The following is a 23550-nucleotide window of genomic DNA, read 5'->3' on the forward strand; positions in this document are numbered from 1 at the left end:
AAAGTGCTAACAGATAGAGCCCCTGACTCAGAATCAGCAGGGAGGTCCTTCAGGAATGAGGGCAGGACAGGTGTCACCACACGGATGGAGCCCCGGGAACCCGTGACAGCAGACTTACCCTGAAAGAAATGCCTGGGGAACAGACAGCAGGGGAAACCTGGGATTTCAGGGATGGAGAGAAAGCAACGGAATTCTAAATGTCTAGGTAAAAATCATGAACTGTTGTTCTCCTCTTAAGCTCTTTGAAACACATATGACAGTCTGGGGCTCCCGGGTGGCTCAGTCGGTTGAGTGTCCACCTTCAGCTCGGGTCATGATATCACAGCTCATGGGTTTGAGCCCCGTGTTGGCCTCTGTGCTGACAGCTCAGAGCCTGAAGCCTGCTTCGGATTCTGTGTCTCCCTCTCTCTTTGCCCTCCCCTGCTCACAGTCTCTCTCAAAAATAAACATTAAAAAAAATTTTTTTTTAATACATATGACCATTAAAAACACAATTTTAGTCACTTTAAAAAGTATCCATGGAGATACAAAAAGACAAAGATAAATCAAAATGGAATACTAAAAAATGTTCAAATAACATGGAAATAGGTAGAAATGGGAAAACAGGAATAAAATACATAGAGGGCAAGAAAAACTAATCATAATAGCAGGCCTAAAACCAAACGTATTAAAAATTTACATTAAATATAAATGGCCTAAACACATTGATTAAAAGACCAAATACACATTCTCACAAAGTACACACGGAACATGTACCCAGATAGCTCGGAACCGGCCATCGGACAAATTCGGAATTAAAAAAAAAAACCACAAGATATTATACAGAGCAGTTCCTTAAATGTAAATGAATTAAACAAGAGACCAATAACAGAAAACCACCTGGAAAATCCCCAGACATTCTGAAATTAGAAACACACTTCTACATAATGTATGAATCACAGAAAACAGCTAAAAGGAAATCTGAAAAATTTTGAACTGAACAAAAATGAGGCTACAACATGCTAAAATCTGTGGATACAGCTAAAGCAGCACTCGGATGTAAATTTACAGCACTATACACGAACATTAGAGGACAAAAAAGATCTCAAGTGAGCAATCTAACTTTCCAGCTGAAGAAACCAAAGAGTAAGAGAAAGCCAGAGCAAGCAGATGAAAGGAAATCAAGTGGAAATAAGGCAAAAAAAAAAAAAAAAAAAAAAAAAAAAAAAAATCAATAAAATCGAAAACGGAATACCAATACTGAAAAATCAATGAAAGCAAAAGCTCGGTCTTTTAAAGACTGATCCAAGGATAAATCTCCATCAAAGCTGACAAACAAAAAAAGCAAAGACACAAGTTGCCAAAATCAGGAAGGAAAAAGAGGATAACTGCTGTAGACTCAGCAGAGATGACAGAACTGAAAAGCAACAGTACAAACAGTCCCTGCTATAACTTTCGTGACTCAGACATAAAGGACCAGTTCCCAGCAAACCCCAGGCACCACCACGACTCACCCAAGCAGAAACAGATAACCTGATATTATTCCTCTGCTCTTAGACCACGTGGGGCGTGCAGCAAAGTCACACACTGGGTGGTGTATCGACACAAGCTCGTGTTCCTCACGGCTCCGGAGGGCAAGGAGCCCGAAGGTACCAGCAGGTCTGGGGTCCAGCGAGGCTCCAATTATCGGCTCGGATGGTGTCTTCTTGCTGTGTTCTCGCGTGGTGGAAGGAGCAAGGGAGTGTCCTGGTGCCACCCACGGGGGCTCCGCCCTCAAGACCTTAGAACCTCCAAGGCCCCATCTCCTAACGCCCTTGCACAGGAGACGAGGGTCGCAAGACACGTTCTGTGTGTTGGGGGCAGGAAGCACAGACATTCAGTCCGCTGCCCCCGTATCTAGTCTTCCACGACCCAGATCTACAGGTCCAAATGGTGTCCAGCAGATATCTCTCTACAAAAGTGTTAAAGAAATAATGCCAACTTTACCCCGTCTCCTCTAGAAAACAGAAGAGGCAGGAACATTTCCCAACTCGTTGCATTCATTATGCTGATAACCAAGTCAGACAAGGACAAGAAAACTCCAGACTAATAAGAACAAAGACACAAAAACCGTTGACAAAATATTAGCAAGTTGAATCCGGCAACATAAAGAAGGAAAAATATACCACAACAAAGGGGAATTTATTCCAGGAATACAAGGCTGGTTCAATATTGAACAATTTCACAGGGAAATCTCCCCACTGATAGTCTTAGGAAGAAAGAACACGTGACCTTATCCATCGACGGAGTTGGGAAGTTCCACATCCGGCACAAGAAACACGGCACACTTAAGAGTAGAGGTGACCTCCTCAACCTGGCCAAGGGCATCTACACACGGCCCGCAGCTCACAGCACCACTGGTGGGGAGGGACCGAACGCCCAGGACACGAGGGGCAGTCGGGGTTCTGGAACAGATGGAACACGCCCGGAGAGGAGGACCGAGGCCAGCGCGCCCTCGCTCACCACTACTCTGCCCCACACCGGCGCGCCGGCCGGGGAGTAAGGCAAGAACGTGAAATTGCGGGCACCCGGGTTTTACAGGAAAAAAGAAAGCAGTCGCTGTCCACAAATATCATGACCGCAGAGAAAAAAAGAACGAAAACACAAGAACGAAACTCCCCAAATCGGTGCGCGAGTTCTGTGAGGCCCCAGGAGCCAAGACTGAGCCTGTTTCTACACACAGCAACATCCACTAGAAACGGTCAGAACGCATGCGCACGCACTTAGGATCACTGCAAGAAAGGAAGCTGCTAACAACACACTGAGTGGGGGTGTGCGCAGACGCTCGGGAAGCGCTGATGACGGAAACCCGGGCCGGCCGGGGCCAGGGCAGACACTCCGTGTTCCAGCCCGGAAAGCCTCACCTCTTCAACGCACGGACCCTCCCCAAGCTGACCTGCAGACTTAGCGGAGTTCTTGTGAAAGTCCTGGCGGGATGTCTGTCCATATGGACAAGCTGAGTCGCGAATTTCTACGGAAAAGCAGGGTCACCAGGACCGGTAATCGTGTGCGAAGAGGGGGCCCGGGCGGGACCGGTGCGGACTGTCTGGCTACGGCCGCCGGTCGGGGGCGGGGGAGAGCAGCGAAGGGACACACGAGTGGGCCAGAGGAACAGAAGGAGGCCCACGTAACTTCGCCAGGGCACGTGATGAAGGAGCAAAGGTCATCAATTCCACAGAGGCGTGACGCGCTTTTCCGCAGGCCGACACCGGGACGATCGGACGTTCGCCGTTCACGTGAACTCCCCTCACGATCCCCTCGACCTCAACCTCACACCGTATGCAAAACATAACTCTAAACGGATCACAGATTTACCCATAAAACTCAATCTCTCTTGGTAGGAAACAGAAGAAAAAAGTGTCTTGACCTCGGGTGAGGTCAAGTTCCTGGATGGGACGCCCATGAAAGGAAAATTCATCGTCTGGGCGCGTCCAAATGAAAAGTATCTGCTCTGAGGAAGCCACTGCCAGAAAATGAAACTCCCCGAACTCAATACAAAGAAAACCACCCGGTAAAAAAGGGGAAAACCGGACCAGACGCTGCGCTCCAGAGGGCGCAGAGACAGGAACGGGCAGAAACAGGCGCTCGCCTTCAGACAGCGGGGAAACGCCCGTCACGACGGGACAGGCTCCGCCACACGGTCCCCGCCAGCAGCAGTGCCTGCCGGTGGGGACGCACGGTCACGGGCCACGGGTCACGCGCAGACACTGGGTCAGGGCCCAGAGTTTACAAAGCCAACCACACGCTTACCAGCCGCCCGGCCCTTTCCCTCCTAGGAGCGTGCCTGAGGACACGGGCCAGCGCTGCCACAAGCACCTGCGTGGTCCTTTCCCGTGCCTGGTGGTTTGCTAACAGCGTATCCGGGGGCCTCTGACCCCGTTCTGAAAGTTCAGGGTCGACATCAGCTGTTTTGAAGTCTCTGTGGTGCTTTTCAGATTCGCCCCAAGTGTGCCCCACTCGGGCACCGGCAGCCGCTTCAAAGACACAAGCCTTCCTTCCCTTCCCACCTGCAGCCAGGCCTGGGGGGGGGGGTGGTGAAGGCTGTTTTGCGGGGCGGGTGGGTCAGGAAAGCCCAGCACCGGGACCCTCCCGCAGCTCCCAGTGCTCATCTGGGGTGGGGGACGGAGGCGGCCGGAGAGACCCTACGTTGCTCCCCAGATCATCTGGGCACGCTGGCCTTCTCTCCCCACCTGGATGGTGCATTGCTCGCCCCGGGGACACAAGCACAGCACTTGCTGTGGCCTGGCACAGGGCTGGGCACCTGCTGCGGGGAAGGGCAAGGTCAGGTGACCCCTGCCAGGAGCACTAGTCCTTCTCTCCTCCCACTCAGCCCACAGAGCTCACCGAAGCCCCCCGCCCTGGTGGAGGAAGCTGCCCGGCCACCGCGGTGTCCCTGCTCCGAGGCCCTGGCTCCCATGGCTCTTTCCTCAGTGGCAGGTGGCCAGTGTTGCCGGCCAATGGAGCATGTGCCCCGGGGGCCCTCGGGAGCCCATCGCGCCTCTTCCACGCCGGCACCGCACCCTCACGTGCCACGAGCCGACGGAAGCTGGGAGTGGCTCCCTTATCGGAGGGCGCGGGGGCAGCAATGACTCAGCCCGTGTCTCACGGAGCCGGTGTTCAGATTTCCGCCGCTCTTGGCCCATGACCGTGGCCCATGACTGTGGCTGAGCCGGCGTGGGCTGAAGCGGCGGGGGGGGGGGGGGGGGGGGGGGAGGGGACCGCCTCACTAGCCCACAGACAGGCCGGACGGCAAGGGAAGAAGAACACCGATCTTGGTGCCCCGGGCCCCTGTGGTGCGAGTGAGTACCCCAGTCCTCCAAGCCGCCTCTCTGGGCAGAGTGGGTGGGCTCCAGGGAGGAGCCACAGCACCCCACGGCCAGGAGGGAGGAGCCACGGCACCCCACCACCAAGGGACACCTTGGGATCAGCTGCACCCACACAGCTGGGCGGTGACAAACTTGATCACCTTCACTGTGCTGCTGACAAGATTAGATTACTTGAATATTAATGCCCTGCCTAATTAAGCTGCAATTAATCTCCCTGGCCCAGGCTGGGCTCAGCAGGGGGCCGTGTGAGGAGTCAAGAGCCGGGAGGGGGTACGGGGGGGGGGGGGGGGGGCGGCTGAGGACTCAGGTGTCCGCGTTCCTGCCAACCCAGGGGGCTGTGCCCCTGCTCTGGGTCATTCAGCAGTTCCTCCGTCAAAGATCCAGAAGAAGCTCGCACCAGCTTTCCCCACACGGGAAGGCGGCCGTCCCCGGCTAGCCCAATGGGCCCTTCTCCTCCCTCTTGGCAAAGCGGCCTTCCCATCACTGGTCCAGCCACCACCCCTGCCCACCCCTGCCCACGGGGCACCTGCTCCGTCCGAGGGCTGCGCTCCACTCTGCAAGGCCCGCTCGGAGGCCACGTCCTGGGCACGGCAGACGGGAACCCGTCCGGGCCATCAGCGCCCTCCGTGTCATCTGTCAGGCCACTGGCCGCGTTCCTGTAGGGTCCACTGGCCCGTGCTAACCCTGGGGTGCCGAGGGCAGGGGCCACCGTATGCAACTCTACCCTCTCGCCGGGCCACCCTGGCAACACCGTGCGCACAGCTAAAGGTCTGGGCAGGGGGAGAGCTGCCCGCTTAGAGGTGACAGGGCAGGCTGGCCTGTGAGGTCCAGGGTGGGGGGTGGCGATGTCGGGAGTACCTGCAGGTGTCGAGGCTTCTGCAATTGGCGGGAAGGTCACAGGTCACAGCCCGACAGCACTGGAGGCCGGGGGAGCCTGGGGAGGGGGGAGGCACGTTTGCCGCCTCGTGACTTTGCTGACAACGCTGAGCCGTGCAGGCAAAAATAAACAAGCGGGGCCGCCAGAGAGGCGGCGTCTCATCACCACGCCCGGCTATGCGCCCACCACCCACTCGGCGGGTCTCGGCCATCGGTCTACCCGGTGCTTAAGCACCATCCACGAGGCGCCCGATTGCTCTACTAACACGTTCTCTGGGGCCGAGGCTGCTGCCGGGGGAGGGGAGCGGCCTGTGGGGCTGGGGTCCCTGCCCAGGCTCACCGTGTGGACAAATGCCTGGAAGGAGGCCACGGGTCACCGCCGGCGGCCCGCCCAGTGGAGCATCCCTGAGAGGGTCGCAGCAACGCCCACGCGCCCCGGACCCCTGCCAACCCTGGCAATGGCGTGGTCACCCCGTGCCGCGAGGAGGGCAGTGACCCACTGCTTCCTCACCCACACCCCCCGGTCAGCCAGCCACCGCCGGGTGCGGCGGGGGACCTCTGGGCAACCCCCCGCTGCTGCCCACCCCCTGGGCCCGTGAGCCTCCCAAAGCGGCCCTGGTCTCTGCCCGCTGCCTCCGCCCGCCCCGCCATCCAACCCCCACCCGGAGCTTCGGTGCTGCTGGCGCTCACGGCCTTTGGGAGCCTGACTCCACAAGCCTTTTAAACCTCAGGCTTTGTTTTTAGGCCACCTCCCCCTGCACAGGTTTTAGAGTCCGGGGGCGGGACAAGGGCATCTCCCCCTCCCTTGGGGCAACGGCTCCACCTGCTGGGCGGTTACTTGGGTCCCAAGTCCATTTATGGAGGCACCAGGATGGCCTGGGCCTCCTGCCCTCCTGTCCTCCCACGGACACCATGCCCCGATTCGCTCGCATCATGACCCCACACCGTCCTGGCAGCAGCCCCTGAAGCCAGCCTTCGGGGAAGATGGGAACCGAGAGCCGTGACGTGGGCACGCAGCTGTGCAAAGGCCTGGTCCACGCTGCCTCTCCAGACACCGGACACCTCCCATTCTGCAACTGCGTCTGTCTGAAGAGGTTCCAGCACTTTCTGACCACCTGCGCCGGCTGCTCCCGAGGCGGCTGCCCTGGGTCCCCCCATCTCTCGCGGGCTGGGCTCGGGCCTCCTGTGTCTAGTGCTGCTTCCTGGTTCCCCCACCCTCGTTTCATGGGTGCGCATCCTCTGTGGCCTCGTGAGAAAGGGGCGGTGGGGGGCGCTCTCGGCACGCCACCCACGAGAAACCGACATGAACACTCCCTGAGGGAGGCGTCGCAGACGCCCACGGCCCCTCGTTCCCTTAGCCTCTCCCCCTGCTTGGTCCGTCCTTCCGTCCTACCATTCACCTAAACGCCCCAATCTATAAGGTCCTTTGTTCAGGCCCTCATCTCACTCTTTGATGTTTTTAATTTCCAAACGTTCACGTGCTTCCTCTTTGAAGATGCTTAAGTATTGTTTTCTAACGTTTATTTATCTTTGAGAGAGAGGGAGACACAGAATCCGCAGCAGGCTCCAGGCTCCGAGCTGTCAGCACAGCCCAGCACGAGGCTCAAACCCAGGAACTGTGAGATCATGAACTGAGCCGAAGTCGGACGCTCAACCGACAGAGCCACCCACGCACCCCAAAATGTTTTTAAAGTGCCGTATCCCCCTGTGTGTCTGCAGAGGTCCGTGGACAATCACCGGAGGCTTTCTCTTCCCCTGGTTGTGCTGCCCCCGCCCTCAGTGCCCGACCGCCCTGGGGCTCCTTCACAAGGAGGAGGGGGCTCCGTGGGTCCCGCCGGGAAGGCCTGGTCGGGCCTCCGACGTCAGGGGACTCCACGACAGGAGCCCACCCAGAGGGTGTTCCGGGGGGTGACGGGAGACAGAGGTGGGCTGGGGCGGGGGCCCGGCACCCACGTGCACCCCTCTGTGTTGGCTCTAGGGCTCCCGTCCAGGGACCCTCTGTGAACCACTTCCCCCAGGGTTTCCAACCCAGCGGGCCTGGCACAGAGCCCGACATCCCGGGCTCCTAACCAGCTCTCAGGGAGGCCCTGCCCGCGTGGGGCCTGCTCGGTGGGACTCAGCGCTCTCAGAGAATTACCCTGGTTTTCGGTCTTCCCTTCTGGTTTTTGCTGGGGGAGGGGCAAGTGCCTACTGGAAGGTGCCGGGTGGATGGCCTGGGGGGCCACGCTGCGTGACTACACCCTTCGGGGAGCACCGTTCATCCTCCTCCTCTCGGCCAGTCGCCCTCCCTCCCCCAGGGCCTCTGGCCACCACATCTGGCCTTGGGGGCTCCGGGGGCACCGCTCAGACTGGCCCTACCACTACTCACCCTTCGACCACCCACGCACCAGCCTCCCAGATTCCAAAGTCTGCTGTGGGGTCATTTCTCTGGGGTTTACGTCCTCCTTGCAAACTAAAAAGCAAAACCCAAGACCTTCTCTACTGCAACTCCAGGAAGGGTGTCCGGGAGGGGACAGAGTAGACGCCACGTGCAATGGGCCGGCTCCACCCGGGTGCCTGCGGCCGGCACCAGCCACCTCCTTGCCACGCGCCCTCCCCGGGCCACCGCGCTGCCCTGTCCGGCCTGGGCCCTGGCTCCCCGGTCACCCCCACGATCCGTCAGAGGGGCTGGCCAACGGCCTCCCATCCGCTGAGGCCGTGGGCACCTGTCTCAGCACCCTGGCCCGTGCGCGAGCGACTGTCCCCGTGCGGAGTGCCACTCTCGTTCGTCAGGAGCGCGGCACACCTCACCGGGCAGACGGATGACCTATCACGTCACGAGGGGAACAGTCACCTGAACGCGCGCTGAGTCTGGACCTTCGGCTCTTGAATTTGTCAAGGACACAGACAGCTCGACACAGGATGAACTTTCTCAGCTGAGAAAGACGAGGAAGACCAGGTGGCGCGGCCAGGGCCCTGCCACCGCCACGGGGAGATGACCCGAGTGAAAAGGAGGGGCGGGGGCGGCACACAGGAAGGGCACCTCAGAAACACGGGAGGGAGGTGTCGCGGCAACTGCCGCCTGGCCCTACGGTGCGGACGGCCCGGTGACCTCGGCAGGGCTGTGCCAGGAAGGGCCAGGCGGGGGCCCCTCGCCCGGCCCGGGGTACCCGTGGGGCCCGACTGTGCGCGGTAGCCCCAGGCAGACTGGGCTCCCAAACGCTCCCTGCCTTTGCCGGCGGGCCCTTCTGTGCACTTGTGGGGCGGCTCCAGCGTGGGACACGGCGGGAACGGGACGGTCACTTCCTTGCACGGGTGGTGGCGAGCCGTGCGCTTGGGGGCCGTTACCCTGAGGTGCGGAGCTGCAGAGCACGAGCGAGGCCGCGTTAGGACAGGCGGCCTCCCGCACCTGCGTCCCCCGCTCCCGGCCACCGCCGGCCTCTGTGCAGACGCCTCTGGGTTCTGTGAAAGGTACTCAGACCCATGAAAGACGGTCCCCGTTGCCGGAGTGTGGATTTACTCACGATTAACGGGACACGTATAACCTGGAACACGGCATTAGTCTGCGTGAGGGGAGGCTGCACACAGTTGAGCCATGCGTTTCCCCACTGCTGCCCGAGTCACCTCCCGGGGCCCGCCGCCCACGGGATGGCGCACGGACGGGGGGCGGTGCCTACCTGCCACCTCCTTGGACGAAGGCAGACCCGCGGCGGCCTCCAGGTCGGCGGGGACGGGGCCGCCCCGCTCCAGGGCGCGCACGAGCTCCCGCAGCCGCTCACACTCCTCCTGCAGCCGGGCCTGGTCCTCGCGGAGCCTCTGCTTCGCCGCGCTGGCCGGGTTCATGCTCATGTGCAGCACCTTGGTTTTGCTCTGGTCGTAGCCGCCCTGCGGGACCACAGGGCAGGTCAGCACGGCCGGGACCCGTGAGCGCGAGGACAGGGACTGCCGCGGCCCGCCCCGGGCCTCCGGGCCCTGATCGCGCACCGGGAGTGGCGGTAAGTTATAACCGGGGAAAACCCAAGGAAACCTGCGAGACGGCCCTCTGGAACGCTGCACGTGCCCGGGCCTCAAAGTCCCCTCCGGCTTCTCACACGGCAGTTGTAAAAGCAAACCGGGGAGCGGGGGAGGACATCCCAAAAGTGCTACACTTTCATAACGCTCTGCCGACAAATGTCCCAAAGACTGGGGCCCTTGCTCCCACACGCCCTGCTGGCTCAAGGTCTGCAGGTTTAAAAATGAACACAGAACTCAGAGATAATCTGTGAGGAGAGCTCGGAGTCCCCACATGGCTGGGCCCCGTGCCCCTGTCACCGACACCCCAAGGGCCCCAGCCCTCACCGACACACCAGTGTGGACGCTGGCCTCGCTCGCTGGGAGAGACACCCGTCTACGAACGTCTCCAGATGCAACCACCCGCGTCTATAGTAAACTGAGCCCCCGTGTGCACGGACGTCCTGTCCCCACCTCCACGACCCGCCATGACACGGCCCAGCCCGGCCCTCACCCAGTTCGGGTCTGGCACCTGCGTGCAGCGGGACAGAAGCGGCGGGCCCTCGCGCTGCCGGTCTGCAGCCTCGAGGATTCCCGGGTGCAGAGGCCGGCCCCTCCCCCACCCACACGCTCTAGGGTGGTTGTTCTCCCGCGTCCCGGAGTCCGCCTCGAGCCCTGGCCTGGATGCTTCTAAAGTCACGCACACACCGATGTTCACCGTGCGCTGTAAGTTCAAGGGGCTCTGGCAAATGCAGGCACGAGTCCAGCAGTGCGGCATCAGAGTCCCAAGGCGCCCGTGCACCGCCCACCCACCGCTCTCGCCGCCTGGCTCTTCTGGACACCGTGGGCCGGAGGCTTTTCAAACCGGCTTCTTTCGCTCTGCTTCACTTAGCAACACGCACCGCAGGTTGCACCACGTCTTTTGGCGGCCTGCTAGCCCATTTCCGTGCAGCGCTGAGCGACGTCCCCTTGTACGGACGCGCCAGCTCGCGGGTCCACTCACTTCCGAGGGACGCCTCGGGAGCTTCCGGTTTCGGCAGTTTCAGAGAGAGCTGCTACGGGTGGTCATGTGCGGGTTCTGTGTGGACACGGGTTTTCCAACGACCGCACCCGGCTCCGCTGGGGTCCTGGAGCCCCCGGACGCCCCACAGGAGAACCCTCGCTCGGCCGGCAGGCCCACCTCGAGGCCTTCTCTGCTGCTCCTGCCTGCCCGCCAGCTGCTGCCCCTCGGAGTAGCTCCCGCCCTGGGGAGTGGAACCCCCTCGGTCTGACCCCGGAAACCAGTGCGAGGTGGCCCCGTGACCTGGGCAAGGCCAATCATTTCCCTGAAGTTTTCTCTCCAGGAACTGGGAAAGAAGCTTCCTCTTTCCGGTCCCGCAGCCGGGACATCGAAGGCCTCGCCGTCTTCCACGTCCCGTCTCTTCCCTGCTGGCCTGGAAGAGGCCCGCCCGCCACGGGGAGACAAGATCAGCTATGCAGAGATGGAGAGCGAACGAGGCCCGGCACCGGTACGGAATGACCCACCCAGGGCCCAGACGAGCCACGCGGCCCGCGGCCGCCCCACACGGCCGTGAGACCATCTGGCAGACGCCACGCGACGACACGGTACAGTCTGCGGCGGCGGCGACCGCAAGCCACTGACACACAGAGACCGGGAGAAAGGGTGGCGTGGGGTCAACGGGATGATGACCTCACAGAACACAAAAATGACGATGCCTAAGCGACGACAAATTTACACACAAAAGGCAAACCAAAGCGGGTTCAGAAGAAAACAGAAGAGAACGCCACGGCCTTAGAGTAGACAGAGGTTTCTGAAACAAGGTCGTGAAGGTGCTGACCTCAAGTGAAAACGCAAGCACACGGGCCTCAGAGAAAACGAGACCTTCCGGTCACCAAGAGTAAGAGGGCGGCTGGCACAAAAGCTGACACGGGGCTCACACCCAGGATACCTAAAGAGCTCCTGCAAACAAGAAAGGGAGAGGCAGACAATCCAATTTTCAAAATGGGCAAAAAACGTGAACAGACACTTGACAAAAGAACGTGTCCGAAAGACCGGCAAAAAGTGAAATGGAGCTCAAATTAATCATCCGAGCAAAGCCAATTAAAATGGCCCAGAGATGCCCGAGCTCCTCCCCCACGCCCACGGCACCGAACAGATGGGAAAGGCATCAAGGGCACAGAGCGGCCAGAGCTGATCCCGGTGAGGACGGGAACTGGCGAGGCGCCCTGGGAAGGCCGCGTGGCGGTGTAGCTCCTCCCTCCCGAGCGTGACGCCTATGGCCTGCACCTCGGAGCCTCGTGCAAACGTCCACGGGGAGGCAGGCACCGACAGGTCCCCACGGGGAAGAGCACCCATCTGCAGGAACGAGCACCCACGGACACAAACGACGACGGGGTTGGGCATCACCAACAACGCCGAGCAGAAAGAGTCAGAAGCGGCGGAGGCACAGCCCACGAAAGCAGACCTGAGCACTCGGTGCCGCTGGAGGCCAGGAGGACCGCCTGGGGCTGTGGTTGGGGCAGCAGGGGGCCCCCGAGGTGTTTGTGCTGCTCCGTTTCCTGCTCTGGATGCTGGTCACCAGTGTGGACAGTTGACGAAAACTCCCTTCTGGTGTCCTGCCCAGCGGCTGTGATGAAAACGTGCGCCTGGACACAAGGACCATCCAGATACTCACGGGGAACTGACTGCTCGACTCTACCAGGGTCCACCCATGCTCAGTAACAAGGCCAGACACACACACAGGTGCACACACGTGCACACATTGTGCCCACAGATACGCACGTGCACACAGTGTGCACACGGATACACGCTCACGTGCACATTCACACACACGTACCCATAGACACACATGTGCATACCCACACGTGTGCACAGGTACGCTCGTTCAGATACATATGCATGCACAGATTCACATATGCACACACGTGCACACGGACACACGCACACTCACACACACGTATGTATGCACATTCACACGCATATGTGTGCACCAGACACGCGTGCATACACACATGCACACACACTCGTGTGCACACATACTCCTAGCACACACACACACACACACATTCATACACACGTATACACTGACAAGGGCACACACACTCACACGGATGCGTGTGTTCGTATACATATGCAAATATACGCCCGCATCCACACGCACACACGGATGGGCACGTGACACACAGACTTACACACACGTGTCCAAAGGTCAGAGAACCCCAAGGGGAAGGTGGGCTTGAGTCCCTTGCCCTGGTGCTGCTGGGTCTCCACCGTCCGTGGAGTCTGACTCAGACCCTGATGACCCGAAGCCAACCTGGGGGGGGTCTCACCTCTTCCCCCTCGTGCCCCTGGACCTGCTGAGAGCAGCCCTGGTTTTTCGGCCAGCGTGGAGAACGTGTCTAAACGACCCGTCCAGTGTCCTGAGCCAGTAAAGGCAGGGCAGGAGCTGGGTCCGAGGCCCCTCCCTCGGGATGCCCCCCCGGGACGCCCCCTCTGGGACGCCCCCCGTGCCCTCCCATCTACAAGGCTCCTGAGGGCTCAGACACCAAGAGATGCCCTTCCTGGAAGACGCTGCCGTCTCCTCACTCAGGAGGGACATTGCAAGAGCCACGCCTCTCTGGTCTCCCTGACAAGGACAGGGGCCGCCGTAGGGCAAGGGAGGGAGAAGGCCGTCTCGAAGTTCTCCCGTCTGCTGGAGCAGAGAACTGCCGTCAGGTGGCGGAAGGCCCGTACCCATTCTGGGACGGGCACTCTGGGAGGCCGGCATCTCCTGAGCAGACGGGCAGGAGGCCGCCGACCCCGGGAGCCCACCCCGGTTCTGTAAGTGAGGGACCTGGGCCAGCCGAACACACCGTGGCCTGTCTCCCTTTCCGCTCAATATGCGGTGATGTTTCCTCTCTCTCCGACAGCCCCATCTTCCGCCGCTTTTGTGAGTCCTGCCCACACGTCTCTCCTCGCTTTTCCAGGGACAGCGGGTGGGGGGGGAGGGCGGGGGACGGCATCCTTTATTCTGAGCGTCTCGCTCCCCGGGGAAGCGGGCTGGCCGCGGACACATTCATTAAGTGCAGCAGGGCCCGCACACGAGCTTGAGCTGCCGTGGGCGCGGTCCCGCCGAGTCACTGAAGGACAGTGAGGCCACCGTGGCGCCTGGGGAGGGGCCAGCCCAGAAGCCCCAGAATGTGCCCTGAAAGGAGAGGCAAGAGGGGATGGGGAGGGAATGGCAGGATCCTCCCCGTCCTGGGTGCCACCTCCAGAAAGTAAAACACCTTCCTGGGGTCGCTGGCACACGGGAGGGCAGCCACAAGCCCCCTCAGAGACAGGAGAGCAGGGATGCAGCTCTCCCCTCAGAGACAGGAGAGCTTCGGCCACAGATGCAGCGTCACCAGCCGTGGCCCCCTCGGCCCCTCTCGTCTGGCATCACCTCAGAGACAGGCTGGGCGGGGGGGGGGGGGATGGCACAGCACGGTGGGGCCTAGACACGGCTGTCTGCATGAGCCCGTGGGGAAGGCGCTGAGAAGGGAGGACTAGGGGCTCTTCACGGGTTTCTGAGAACCTTGTAAAAACCTCAGAGAATAAAGAGACATCCTGTAGCTCCGGCTGAATCACAGACTCTCCGGGTGGGAAGGCAGCGTTACTCCCTCCAGTTTTAACACTCTGGGAAAGATAACCGTGAGCGTGAAATCCATCGGCCCCGTGCAGCCCGGCAGAGGCCCTGTGGCAGCAGACAGGCCAGGAGCTTGCTTTCTGGGCCTTTGCGGGCTGAGGTGGGGGGTACCCATCATTCATGCAGGAGGCAAGCAGGCAGTGAGGGATGGGCCGGGGGCAGGCACGGCAGGCCTGTTACTAGCCTCCATCCGCCAGCCAGCTCTGCGTCTGCACGGGGCACCGGGAGTGGCGTCCTGCAAAACCACAGACCAGCTCCCGTGTCCCCAAATGCTGCTCTTCCTTTGGTTTTCCTCCAACCCTTCAAAAATGTAAGAACAAAGACGGGTCGGCAGGCCTCGGGCCCAGGCCCACCCCTGCTGAGCCAGAGGGTCAAGCTCCTCCTTCCCTCGGCCACCAGGCAGAGGCTCTCCTGGGCCCGAGACAGGATGAGACCGCTAACACCCGAAAGGAGGCAGGTGCAGGTGAATCGGGTGACCCGGCGCCTGGCCATCCCGGGCCGGGGGCAGGATGCTGTCCTGGAGGCGCCGAACCCAGGGGAACGGGAAGGAGAACACCGCTCCCCGCCGGGACCAGGGGTTCCGAGCAGCAGCCTGCGGGGAGGACCCTCCCTCGAAGGGGAAGGGCTGATGGTACAAACGAGGTCGGGGACTTCCGGAACCCGCAGGGCTTCTCCAGGCGAGAGCAGACAGGGGGCGGAGGCAAAGCGGAGAAACTCTCACAGGTGTCATGAGTCGGGACAGATGGCCCTTTGGCTACAGGGGTCAAGGTGAGCAGGCCAGGCACCGGGAGGCCACGGCCCCGGCGTTCACAGCGGGGATGGTTCTGTGCGCTTGGTGCCCAAGCTCTCGGCCACGGCACCAGTCACCCCCCGGTGTGGGGACGAGCCGCAAAAGCTCTCACTCCCCGTGGCCCTGGCCACAGGGGGCAGGATCGCCGCTGACCCCAGACGGTGGTCAGTGGCCCACGGGGTCCCGCCAGGATGGCCGTCCTGACGGGCTGACTGCAGAGCCCAGCGCAGGAGGCCAGTGTCGTGTGAGAACACAGATCCCCTGCGGCCTGGCCTCCGCCCTGGGGGTGGAGGGGGGCACCTGTGTCACCGAGGCAGCACCCGTGGCCAGCGCCATGGTGAGTTTTGCTGCCGCCACACTGCGCCCCCCAGCCCTGGGCTCCCTCACCTGAGAAATGGGGAATGCCGAGGACGGACCGGGTGACACGTGTTCAAACCCTCATAGACCGTAAAGCCCCACGCTGACTGAGCCATTTCTTAGCACGTGGGAAGCAGCCGAGGCGCTCAGGACACAGGGTAACGAAGAGGGAAGGTCTCCGGGGCCCTCCGTGGGGATGAGACCCATCTGCGGATGTGAAGGCCACGGCCAGACTCCCCGGGCGCGGGATTAGCCTCTGCCCCTTCCCCGTGGCCCGTGTGGGGCTGTAAGGACCTGGTGGGGCGGGGCGGGTGGGACAGGGAGGGGGACCGCAGTCCACGCCCCCGGGCTCGCCCCTGCACTGCGACGGCCTGCCGAGGACAGCCGTCAGCTGTGTGTGCCGCGTCTGCCAGCCCTGGGTCCCGGGGCGCGAGCGCCCCAACCCGGCCGGCCCTGCAGAATCAGGCCGTGAGGACATCACACGGACTGTGGCCGATCAGCCCCGGGCGTGCGAGCCCACGAGGCTTCTTGCCTCTTCACGGTCACAGTGACAAGTGAAGGCGCGGCCCACTCACACCACTCGGTCTGCCCTGCTCCTGCCCGAGGACTAGCACCCAAGTCAGAGCCCCATTTCTGGGACCAGCCCCAGGATGTGGGGGACGTGCCTCTGTGCGCAGAACCCGCCCCTCCCGACAGTGGGGGGGGGGGGCAGGCTGCTCCCGGGGAGACCAAGCCTGAGCCCCCCGCCCCCCCGTCCCCCGGACAAACGGCGGCCACGGGGAGGCCGGCGATCCCATCCGTGCGCCCACCGCCCCCCAGACCCTCCCCGTGAAGTCGGCCTCGGCCCCCAGGTCAGCGCGGTGCGCCCGAGGGCTGAGCGTGCGCGCGTCCAGCCTGCCCTCTTCTGACGCACCCGTGGCGGCACGTGCTCTCTGCCGGAAGCTGCACCGCTGGAAGCTGGCGATGGCACCCAGGGGAGACCAGCACAGTCACCCAGATACCAGCGAGAACAAGGTGGCTGCTGTTTCAGGCTGCTAAGTTTTGGGGTGTTTGCCTCAAAGCAACTGGGAAATGACACCGTCTCTAGAGAGGAGGCTAGAGGAGAAAGGAGCCGGGCACCCAGGGCGTCCCGGTCCCCGCCCGGCGGACGGCAGGCTCCCTGGGAGACTGCGGGCCGAGGCTTTTGGGTTCTGCACGCATCAGTAAGAACAAGGCCAGAGGTCGTGCTCCAACCTGGGTCACCAGAATGACAGGACAGTGCACCACCGACCTCCACCCCATCCTGATTATGGAGGGGAAGTGGGGGGACTCACACCGGCTGGGGGTGGGCAGCACAGGCTTCCCCAAGATGCAGGGGTGAGGGGCCACATCGCAGCACCAGGGACGAGGTGCCCGGGCCACGGTGCAGGCCCTGCTCTGCCCCGCCGGTGGTCACGGTCCATCCTTGACAAACCCTCGTTTTAGGGGAACAGGCAGAGAGCAGGTCAGGGGACAGAGGCTAGGGCCCCGACGGCTGGGGCAGGCGAGGCTCCTTCCCTCGGGCCCCCTGGTGGATCGCTCTCCTGTTTTCTGGAGGTGTGTACCGTGCAGGCCAGCTGGGAGGGGGCAGTAAGTGAGTATTCAGGTCTGGTGGCCACACAGCCTATTATCATTGTAATGTGGGGGCAGCCACAGACGTGCATAAACTGACGGGCCCCGCCGTGTCTCAAGAAAGCTCTATTTGCCAAAACAAGCAGCTGGCCGGACCTGGCCCGTGGGCTCTGGCTCGAAGACCTTGGGTGGAAAGAGTCTGAGCAGGAGGCCGGGAGGAGGATAAAGGCCCGCCCATGGGGAGGCCCTGGGGGATGTGAGGCAGGCAGCACCAAGGCCAGTCCAGAGGCTGGCATCCAGGGCACCCGGGGGCCAGGGACAGGCAGCAGCTTCGCCCCCTTCCTGTCCCCAGAGCACCGAGAGCAGTAGGGAGCAAACATCGCCGGCAGGGATTAAGGACGCAAATAGGCGCCCGTGGACCGGAGGTCACGGCCTGTGACGATGGCCAAACCCAGCTGGTGCACACGTGGACCTCGTCTCCCCAATCCCAGCTGCTTCTACAATTCACAGGGAGCTGCAAGAGGTTCAGAATAATCCCGAATAATCCCAAATAATCCTGAATAATCCAGTCATCCTGAACGGGAGGACAGAGCAGGAGGATGCCCACTTCAACTCCAAGGCAGAGTGGTGCCAGCGTCAGGGCGAGCTCACTGGAACAGAAAGGAAGCCCGGAGGAGACCCTCGTGTCCCCAGAAAACTGACTTCCTACAAGGGCACCAAGTCCACTCTGTGGGGAAAGGAATCCTTTAACACACGCTGCCGGGACCACTGCACATCCACGTGCAAAAGGTGTGAGGCTGGACCCCTACCTCACACCGTATAAAAACTAAGTCAAAACCAAAGATGTAAGTGAAAGAGCTCAGACCACAAGACTCAGAAGAAAATGTGAGGGCAAGCCTTCGTGACATTGGATTCGGCCATGGATTCTTGGATAGGATGCTAAAATCAAAGAACAAAACAAAAAAAAGTACAAATTGGACGTCATAAAAATGAAAAACTCTGTGCTTCAAAGAACACCATTGAGGAAAGGAAAAGACAACATACAGAACGGGAGAAAATATTTGTAAGCTGCACATCTAGTAAGCAACTCGTACCCAGAATAATAACAAAGCCTCACAGCTCAGTAGCAACAAGACCCAGGTAACTGATTTAAAAATGGGCAGGGGTCTCACTACATACTTTTCCACGGAAGAGACACAAAAACTAGTAAGTACACGAGAAGACGCTCAGTACCCATGGCATCGTTAACCGAGACAACAAGCGTTGCCGAGGACGAGGAGGAATTGGGGGCCCCCGCGACTGTCAGCACAGATGTGAAACAGCACAACCGCTGTGGGTAACAGCTCCCCGAGCGGTGAGACAGAGAGCGACCGCGCAAACCCACAAGTCTACACGCCGGTGTCGGCTCAGGAGAAATAAAACCGATACGCACCAAGAAACCTGCGCCCCCACGTTCACGGCAGCATGATTCATAACAGAAGGCGGGAAAAACCCAACATCCATCAACTGGTGAACGGTGAACTGCGCTGGGTGCACGGTGGAATATCGCTCAGCCGTAAAAAGGGGCGGGGCACCGACGCCTGCTACCACACGTGAGATCCTTGGACACGTGACGCTCAGTGACAGAAGCACGTCACAAAGGACCACAGGTCACGTGGCTCCATCCACACAAAAGGCCCAGAACAGGAGTGCCCACAGGGATGGAAAATAGAGACGGGGGCTGTGAGGGGCAGGAGGCAGAGGGGTGGCAGGCAGGGGTGGAGATGTGTGTCTGATACCATGAAAGGCACATGCTATCTGCGAGTGTAAGCACCACCGAATTGCTCTCCGTTTCAAACACGTGAGGTATGCGGCATATAAATCTCCATAAAGCTTTTTTTTAAAGGGGCACCTGGGTGGCTCAGTTGGTTGAGTGCCTGATTTCAGCTCAGGTCCTGATCTCACAGTTCACGGGTTCAAGCCCCGCGTCGGGCTCTGTGCTGACAGCTCAGAGCCTGGAGCCTGCTTCCGATTCTGTGTCTCCCTCTCTCTCTGCCCCTGCCCTGCTTGTGCTCTGTCTCCCTCTCAAAAATAAACATTAAAAAAAAAAAAGAATTAAAAAAAAAAGTTTTTAAAAAAAAGGAAGGAAAGAGGTAGGGCGGAGAGCCGGCACCCACAAGGGAGGGGAGCACCGAGCTCGGTGGGGGGAATGCATGCTGGGTGCGGTGGAGGCCCGAGCCTGACCTCCACGCCACCCCGGGGCCTGTCTGGCTGCCAGGCCGAACCTCTCTGAGCCTCCCAGGCACCCTGCGCCTCCATGGGCCCACAGCTGGTCAGGACTCCCCGCCGTAGTCCCCCTCGAGTGACGCCCCCCGACCTCATCCGCCCAGGCTTTCTGGCCCCATGTTCTCAGGCCACCTTCCCGTGTACACCTACCTCCCTGACCCTGGACCCTCAGGGCTCCGAGGGACCCCCACCGCCCCTGGACCATACGCTGCCAGACCCCGTCCGCAGGGCGGGAGATGGGCCACTCTGCTCCGGCCGGTTTCCTCCAAGTCTTTGACACGGGGATGCATGGGGTGTGGGGTATGTGCAGACCAGACCTGAGACTGCAAGGTGGGGGCAGAGGCCCGTGTTGGACAGACAGCAAGCTGCTGCAAGGCGCGGCCTGCCGGCCAGTCGCTGCAGCGGTCGCAGTGAGGCCCGGTCGGCAGGGAGGAAGCTGGGGGCCGGGATGAGCTGTCAACACCCTGAGGGCCTGGGTTTGCCGTAGGCACCTGCCACCTGCAACTCCCACACAGGGCTCAGAAGGACGAGGGCTCCCGCCCGGAGGCGGTGAGAGGAGGTGAGCTGGCTGGTGCAGTCGGGGCCCCCCGGCAGTCTGTCACGGCCGGGGATCGGGGAGCATGCAAACCGGGTGGCCAGATAACGCCTTCCAGGGGCCGGGGTGACTGGCTCCCACGGCAGCCGCCCCTAGGCACCGCCAAACTGGACTCGGACCCCATTCTTCTCCCCCGCACGCCCCACAGGGCTGTCCCCGGGCCGGTGGCCGGCAGGCGGGGGCCGACCTGTCGGGACCCCGCGGCCGGGCTGTGCGTCCACAGGCTCAGCCCGCGGTGACACCGACCCCGCGCGGTGGGGGGAGGCCGTCCCTCTGCGGCTACGAGGGCGGCACGGCGTGGCCGACACCACGGAGGCCCGGGAGTGGAGGGAGACGCTGGTGCCCACGGCCGGCTCGCCACGGGACGTCCAGCCGCCGAGATCACGGGTTCCCCAGACGCTTCCAGCAGGCCGAGCCCCGCCCGGCTCTCACGCAGCACATCACCTGTGACCCGCACCTCACCCCCAGCCTCCCGGCCGGAGGAACGGAGGAACGTAACGGCAGGCCCCTGGGGCGCGTGCGGGGCAGGAGCTGTGTGGCCGCCGGGGGGCGCACCACGCCTCCGGGGACTGGCGCGTCCACGAGGCACACAGGCGGGGCTCCGGAGACCCCTGCGGAAACGTGCTGCTAGATGGCTGCTCTGAGACACGAAGAGGGAAGACGGCTGTGGTCTCCTCCGGAGACGGGTCTGATTCCCAGCTGAGGAACCGGGTAGCGACGAGAATCTCAAAAGGAAAAGTTCCGGGCTTCCTCCGGCCAGACGGCGGGATCGCCGCGTGTACAGGCCCCTGTCACCCGCGGAGAGCTGCCGTGTCTGCCCCAGAATGACCCCGGGGAAGCCGAAAACCGGGGCTGGGCGTGGGGCAGCCGGGGTTCTGGGGGAGGGGGCGTCTGCCACGCGTTTCTGCGGAGACCCGCAGAGTGCCGGGCGGGTCTGGGCCGGAGGGCGAACTCTGCTCGCCCCCCAGAGCCCGGAGGCTCCTGCCTCGGCCTCACCGCACGAATCCCTTCTTTTGCCCCAACTCCCTGACAGCTCCCAAGAATGGCCGCTTTCCTCCGCGTCCAGGCCCGCTGTGCCAGCGTCCTGAGTCCCGCGGGGAGCATCTGCGGCCTGGCCGCCCTGACCCACGCTGGCTGCTGGCCCTTCCCCACCTGCAGCAGAGCAAGGGCGGGCCGCCACCCCAAGGACCTTCGGGGCCTGGTACTCACAGGCCTGCACAGAGGGCAAGCCCCAGGAGCCCCCGTCGGCCTGGCCTGCGGCGGCACGTGCTGCCCAGGGCCCGGGAGGGAGGGCGGGCGGGCGGGCGCCTGCCACCCGGGCCTGACACGCATACTGAGGGCCCTGCTGGAAGAGGCAGAGACGCAGGGAGAATTAAACGGCTCAGTTAAGTAAGTGCTGGTCTTGATGCATATTCATAAGTCACCCGGCCTCGCAGCTAAATCAATACCTCTCCCAGCCCAAGGGAGCACAGCTCGGGGAGAAGAGCAGGAGGCTCGGGAGCCGGGCCGGGCTTACTAGATGGGGAGCGCAGCCCTCCCCAGGCCCTGCCTCGGTGACCTTGCTCCCCAAGCCCGGCCCTGCATCTTCTGCACAGGCCCAAGGCTGGTGCCCCCTCTGCTCAGGAGCCCCATGGCCTTGTGCAGGTCCCTCAGCGGCTGGCCTCATGTCCCTACTGTCTCACGGGTGGGGATGGGGGCAAGGTGGGTTCTCGCTCAGTGCTCAAAGGGCCCTGAAGCCTCGGGCACACAGCAGACCCGATCCCCCCGCATGAGACCCCCCAGACTGTGCTCGCGGCAGGTGCTGCTCGTGGCAGGTGCACAGGGTAGGGAATGGCGGAGGGGATCACACAGAGCAGCATGAGCCGGACTCCTCCACCCCCCGGATCTGCGGCACCATGGGCAGCTGGCTCGTCTCCTGGCTCAGAGACTGAGAAACTGAGGCCCGGAGAGGACTGGAGGCACACACGGCTGTTCAGGACTGGTCACCGGGAGGGGTAAAGAGGGGAGAGGCCGGGGGCTGGAGGTTCCCAGAGGCAGGTCTCCGGGGTCCTTCCTCAAGCCGCAGACATGTTACTGAGGGAGAACAGGTGCTCCACAAGCTTCTGCCTGTCCGTGGGCCAACAGGAAGGCTAAGGAAGAGGCTGGGGACCACGAGGGCCTGCCCCTACCTCCTCTGGTTCCCCTTGCCCCCTCAGGACAGAAGCTTTACTCGAAAGCTGGGCACTTGGCATTCCCTGTGGCCGAGGCACCCTTGGAAAACACACAGGGTGTACAGCCTGCCACCCAACTTACAAGAGGGGGTTGTGTGCACGGTCTCCAGCGCCCACTGCAGCCTCCGAGGGGCCCGGACCCTCTGGTCAAAGCTGGTCAAGGGACCCAGCGCAGCAAAGGGAGGATGCAGCCTGGGGGAGCAGCCCCGCCTGGGCCGCCACACGTGGGTACGGCTCTCCTCACTCCACCCTGTGGGCAGCCACCGTGCCCGCTTCCGACCCAGTGCCGGAGACCGCAGCAGGATGGGTCTGTCCACTGACGGCCACGCAACAAAGGGGAGGAAGATACGCCACGTCCCGTGGCCGTCCGGAGGAAGACCAACGGTGACAGGGGGCCCGGAGGGGGCCCTCGCCCAGCCAGGCCTGACACTGGTCCTCCTTGGGCGCAACACCCAGAGGGAGGCCACTGTGCTCAACCTCCGGGCCCATTCCCGGCCCAGAGTTCACCCCGCGGTGGTGGTCCGGAGCCCTGCTGGCCTTGGGCACCGGGGCAGGCTGCCAACACGACGCCGCTAACCTCCCGGAGGCGGGCAGACAGCGGGTGGCTCACGAGGGCGGTGGGGACCGCCTCACCAGCGCCTCCCTCCTCCCGGAGACAGAGTGGCAAGACGGGCCGAGTGCTGGGGCCCAGCGGGGTGCCTGTCCCTCCTCTGCCCGCACGCAACCCGTGGCCAGGCCACAGGGCCTGAGGGAAAGATGCCGCCATCCCAGGACACCGGGTGGGGCCCTGCGGGTCACACGCAGAGCCCCCGCGGCCCCGACCACAGAGGTCTGGCCTGGCTCCCCGGTCTGACTCAGCTGCCCGGCCAACAAGCCCCCTGAGGCTCCTGTCCCCAGGCTGGGCCCCTCCCTGCACCTCCGTCACAGCAGGGCAGGGACACCGAAGAGTGTCACCCGCGTGGGCACCCAGGGCCGTGCTCTGTGGGAAGAAGGGAAGGGACAGGGTATCTTCTCCTTGTGCTCGTCCTGCTAGTCAGGAGGCCACAGTTGACGATCTCCCCTCCACCTGCCATCCCACGGCAATGTCACCAAGCGAGCGAGCCAGGCCCCTGCTTGGCTGCGTGGATGCACAGAAGCTGTGGAAATCGGGTGACCGTGGCTGTCGTGACGTCTCTGTCAGACGGCAAACAACGGGCGCAGCCTAAATCCAGTGGCCTGCCTAAGCGGTGAGAGCCGGCACAGACAGCACTGAGGTCGGTGCTCACTGCCCTGGGTGCTCACCGGGACGCCGGGCACTTCGTCCCACCTGCCCAAGGGACCGGAGGCACACAGATCAGAAAGTGCTGAACAAAGCCACTCGATTTTTTCAAAATTGTGGTAAAATACACAT

General features: G+C 62.0%; 1 protein-coding gene across 5 annotated transcripts in view; it reads right to left on the reverse strand.

The window, feature by feature from the left end:
- The window catches only part of MAD1L1 (mitotic arrest deficient 1 like 1), a 317511-nt gene that overhangs the window by 56940 nt on the left and 237021 nt on the right, over positions 1-23550 (reverse strand). For all 5 annotated transcript variants that reach the window (XM_042921292.1, XM_042921291.1, XM_042921290.1 and 2 more), the window contains one exon: positions 9377-9584. In XM_042921292.1, coding sequence (XP_042777226.1) covers positions 9377-9584 — 208 coding nt within the window. The remainder of the gene's footprint in view (positions 1-9376; positions 9585-23550) is intronic.

The sequence above is a fragment of the Panthera leo genome, chromosome E3, assembly GCF_018350215.1.
Source record: "Panthera leo isolate Ple1 chromosome E3, P.leo_Ple1_pat1.1, whole genome shotgun sequence".
Lineage (NCBI taxonomy): Eukaryota > Metazoa > Chordata > Mammalia > Carnivora > Felidae > Panthera > Panthera leo.